Below are 5028 nucleotides of genomic sequence, written 5' to 3' on the forward strand. Positions count from 1 at the left end.
CATAAAATGATAGCCACACCTCAACACCACAGTAACTAAAGCTCTCCCTATACTGATTTGCAGACAATAAAATTGCCAGGTAGTACTAAAAAAACCCAAAAAACAAAAACCAAACAAAAAAAAACAAACCCCAAAACCCATCATTAAATGGAATGTTGTTAAAAAATAGCTGTTTTATTTAACAGCTATTCATTTTTATTGAATAAACATTTTCTAGTATGCATTCTGTTAATTGACCTGACAGCATATGCTGTATATGGAGAAACTTCTAAACATTATGCTCTATGTAATATGCTTATCTGAAAAAGCTCTCATTTGCGGCAATATGGAAATAAAATTCTGCTTTCTAAAATTCAAGACTTTTAAAATGCATTAATCCACACAGTTTATGAAATTGCTCTGGACATTTTAAAATCCTTTCTTTAAGACAAAAACTTTAGTAATTGGTAATAGTATTTGTTGCTGAGTTTCATAAATGGAGTAGTGCATATCCAATATAGAACTTTTACAGGCCTAGAAATGGGGCAGGCATAATAGGAAATAAAAAGCAGTTATGGTATCGGGTAAAGAATTACTCGATGCCTAAAAGAAAATGTTCGGAAACTCTATCAAATTATATTATTAGAAAACTATTGTTGTAATAGTTTCATGGCCTAGATATAGGTAGAGTTGAAACATTACAGAGATAATAAATGCAATTAGTTTGAGGAAGGAAGACAGTTTGTGAGTATGTTGGTGGGCTCCTCCAGCTAATGGCAGCACCTCTCCTTGGCTGATGGATTTTGAGTGATGATGGCATCTTCCAGACCAGAATCACCAACTCTACTGCCTAGAGGGCACAAATGGGCAAGGCTGCTGGGTGGGAACTAGGACCAACCTAAGGGATGCAGGCTCCCTGACTTAAGTAGCAATTCATCTCCCAATGGTTGTTGCCCTTGTAGGAATACTGATCCGGGGTAAGCAGATCTGATTTTTTAAGAGAAGATGATATAGCCAGATTTGCCTCATTGTCTAAGTTATCAACTATGTAATTTTTTAAAACAGTTCTATTTGGATGTGGTTTAGTCATTCTATAGATCAAACACAGGAGAGAAGTCACTCCACAGTGAATCTTTGGGAAAATTCTCCATTCTGAAAGGGCACATGCTATCATTTGTAAATCTTTGGTAACATGGACCAAACATGGAAAGGCTTCGATTTATTTATTTTAAATCCTGGCAATAGGTAAAAATGCTTCCTATGTCATCAATTGTACTGGTGCAACTGGAAAATCTTATAACATTCAGTTTCACAGACAGCATAATTAACTCGTTTTTATATCAAGCCCTTTTAAGCCAGATCTTTTTGTTCCATGGACTTCTAACATATTTTACAGTTCTAATTCTCTTCCACTGCCCTACATTAATCAAAGCTATAACCCCTGTTGTCTTTGTACTACAGAATCAGAATGTGCCCCTGGCGAGGAATGGGGGAAAAGTCAACAGGAATTAAATTTCAGTGCAACTGTTTACTCAACTGTGGCCTGCAGTTATTGAAATTTTATCCGTGGTTTTGTGTGACTACCGCAGTAATGAATTCAGCATGGCTGTGATTTTCTCACTGCTGGTATTCTCACTTCAAGTAAAAACCTGTAGAATAAAAATGACAAAAACGACCCAAGTCCATCACGTTGACGCTCAGATTTCTCCAAACTGTTTAATTGTTGCAGTTTTCAATTTGGAAGACAAGCCTGATAACTCTAGTCCTATGAAACTTTTTGAATCCTGTAGTTTTTTTTCGTCTTATTTCAACTACAGGCTTTCTTTTCCCCCCAACAACCTGTTAAAAGCCTCATCACACACTAAGGGGAGTCAAACAGCTGTCAGTATTTTATTTTAAAAGACCGAAAAAGGCCGGCCAACCACAATACGTGAGGTTTGAGCCACAAAGATAGACCCACTGCTTTCTTTCTTCCTAAAACTTATCGATGGAAAACAAACAAATTTTTTATTAAAATATTCAAAAAGAGTTCTGAAGTACAATCAAAAGATATTGACCTTGATATCAATAACCCATAACAACATATTTTCCAAAGTGGTCACAGCCGGAATAAAGAGGGGAGATGTGAATAATTCTGCTACTGATGCTTTTTAAGGAAGATGTTGTTAAAATGCACTTTTATAACTTAACTTTCTTCTGTAAGGTGTGTCATTGCTGTTAATGGAGTAGTGTGTGTGTGTGTGTGTGTGTGTGTGTGTGTGTGTGTGTGAGAGAGATATATACGTAAAGTTTCTGGCTGCCTTACTCCTTTGAGACAGTGAATGATTCTCTGTTCTTGAAATAAAATACAGAAGTTAATTTTCCATTTATTTAATTGACGTACTCTAAATATTTAGTACTTGGGGTTTATACCACATTGGTCAATAGCCCCACCTCAACTACTCCATTAAGAAACAGTTGAGTTTGGCCTCTATGGTAAGGACAAAGAAAATGGCACTCTAAAATACCATTTATTCTCAAAATAAACCATAAATATCTGGAAACACCACATGAGCAAATATGTTGATACCCTTCTACCACTTACTGATAGGTTTTGGTTAAAAATCTCATTGGTTAGAATTAGGCCATTTGTACTAACTTAAATGCACATTGTTTATACACAACATACCTCGTAAATTCTAGCCCAAGGTGCAGATTCAAACAGGTGTGGGCTGCCAATGAATGAGACATTAAATCACTTAAACATAGTCCTCTGAATTAAGACCTTAGCTTGTCTTAGTTTCTTTCTCTCTGACAGGTTCTATTGTCTCACGTTGGTTCCACTAATTTCTAACAGACTAACGATCTAATAATCCCTTATATTTTAAAAAATTCTTAGCAAAAAGAAAATAAAATATACTTTAGAGCCTGCCAAAGGCTACATCCCTAAGATACAAACAGATTCCCTTTGCTTCTCTGATACAGATTCCAAGAAAACGTTTGAGATTTGCAGTTCTACTCCCTCACTCCCCAACAACTTGTTTCTTTCAGAAAGGCTCAAAGATGCATCATTCTTTTTTTCACCTTTTACCAAGTGGCACCATAACGATGTATTGAACAAATGAATCAAAGACTAACATGGAACAAAAACCATCCATTATCATTAACAAAAACTAATAATATAACCTGATTCCAAGAGAGTTTAGAAAACAATGCCTGCCTTCAGGCAAATGCTATTTACATATTTGAATTTTCATCAACAATTTGGCCACACAACACCATTTTCTGGGTCACCTTTACCTCTCAAAATATTTTATCTGTTACTCACAGGTACCCACTTACATGCCTACAAAATAATATAACAGGAATGAGTGTGTCCCAATTCATGTGCATTCTCGGGAGCCACTAAGTAGAGATAATATAAAACATTAATAGGATTTAGCCACATCTCAACAGCCGTATGTATGTAAGAAACATATGTAAGTGGCCCATACCTCTAAATTCCTACAGGTAGCAGGAAGCAATTTCTTACACTGATGCCTGTGTTATTGCTGTTTTCACTGTTAGTTACCCAATTCTGCCTGTATTTCCATTTGTTTCTCCTCTCCTTTTCACCTACTCTTTTCTCTCTTCTATCCTTTTTTATTTTTATCTCTTATACCTTCCTTATTGTTTCCTTCTTCATAAGGTTTAGAAGTCAGTTCTCTCTTTTTTTAAATTAAAGCATTGTATACTATTTCTCCAAAGGTTAATTTTATTCCAAGTAGTTAAACTTTAGGCTGACATACTGGGAGCTGGGAGGGAGTGGTCAGAGGTCCACTCAATCCCATTCTCAACAACCACTCCCCAAGAGTGGGTTTTGAAGACTTCCAAATCCCAAAGGCTTGCGAATTAGTCTCTTAAGCCAATCAGCGGGACCCGAAAAGATGCTGCTTACAGTCAGATGGAGAGTCAAGTAAGCATAAAAAATTCACAGTGGTTAAGTGTCAAATCATTGGCATGGACCACACTCCACGCTTGACTCCGGAGCACAGTACCTGCTGCTGCTGCACGTGGGCCAGATCGGCCGCCCCAACGTCCACGGCCGGCGTCTCTCCGTTGGACCGCCCTTCCCGAAGACTGCCACACTCTAATAAATGGTTGCCACTGCTCGACCCATTCTGGATGGCTGAACCATTGCTTTTTGTCTCAGGCCCAGATTCTTGCATCATGACTCAAAAACCTGATAGAAGGATTTTCAGGAGGGAGCGGGGGAGAAAGGAAAAAGGAAAAAAGCAGCTGTTAAAACAGTTGTTGCACGTAAGGAGAAGGGCCCTGCTTTAAATGTTGCCAAAAATCTGTAAACAGTTGTCATTTTCTTTCACTCAGTTTATCCCCGTTAGTGGTCCAGTCCACTAGTTTTTTAGTATGGAACTGTCAGTCCAAATCCAAGTTTTATTAGTAATGTTAAATATGTTATCTTTTCCCCTTGGAAAAAAATAAATATTTCAGGTGAACCTAGAATTTATAATTAAATTTCCATAATCATATCTTGATATTTTGCCTGAAAACCAGTAAGTCATTCTATATAGGATATTAGGTACAACATTAAATTTTAGTGTATGGAGACTCCACGTGGTGATGACATTCTTAGGGAAAAACTCTCCAACTTAAGTTTATCAAGAGATGACACACATTGTCAGGAGGCCCCTGAGGTAATTTGTGATGAAAACACTGACAGTCAAAAACCAAAAAAACATCTTAAAGATTTGTACTCCTCAGTATTACTCAGGTACTGAAACTCTTCAAAAGTGGCCATTCTAAGATAGGCCACTTTTAGAGAGGAAAAACAAGCCTCCATTTTTCAGAAGCTAAATGAATCTAGACTTTGATCTTTGTCTTCCACTTAAAAGAGTCTTGAAAATCGCATTCAAAGTTACATGTTTCTCATGTTGGATTACTAACCATTAATTTGGCTTGAAAGGTCTGGGCCTTCTTATATTTCTTTTGGAGAAAATCTTGCCCAGGCAGACCAAAAAAATGCCTGAATTTGAAAGTACTAAACATCTAATAATAACAATTATAATTATA

General features: G+C 36.9%; 1 protein-coding gene across 3 annotated transcripts in view; it reads right to left on the bottom strand.

The window, feature by feature from the left end:
• The window catches only part of FOXP1 (forkhead box P1), a 220418-nt gene extending 216242 nt beyond the window's left edge, over positions 1-4176 (bottom strand). For 2 of the 3 annotated variants that reach the window (XM_011358495.2, XM_011358494.2), the window contains exon 1: positions 3996-4169. In XM_011358495.2, coding sequence (XP_011356797.1) covers positions 3996-4169 — 174 coding nt within the window. Of the gene's footprint in view, positions 1-3995 lie in introns of all 3 variants that reach the window. The other variant, XM_011358493.2, reaches the window with a different exon arrangement.
• Positions 4177-5028: the final 852 nt, after the last annotated feature.

This window comes from Pteropus vampyrus, unplaced genomic scaffold, assembly GCF_000151845.1.
Source record: "Pteropus vampyrus isolate Shadow unplaced genomic scaffold, Pvam_2.0 Scaffold41, whole genome shotgun sequence".
In the NCBI taxonomy this organism is placed as follows: Eukaryota; Metazoa; Chordata; class Mammalia; order Chiroptera; family Pteropodidae; genus Pteropus; species Pteropus vampyrus.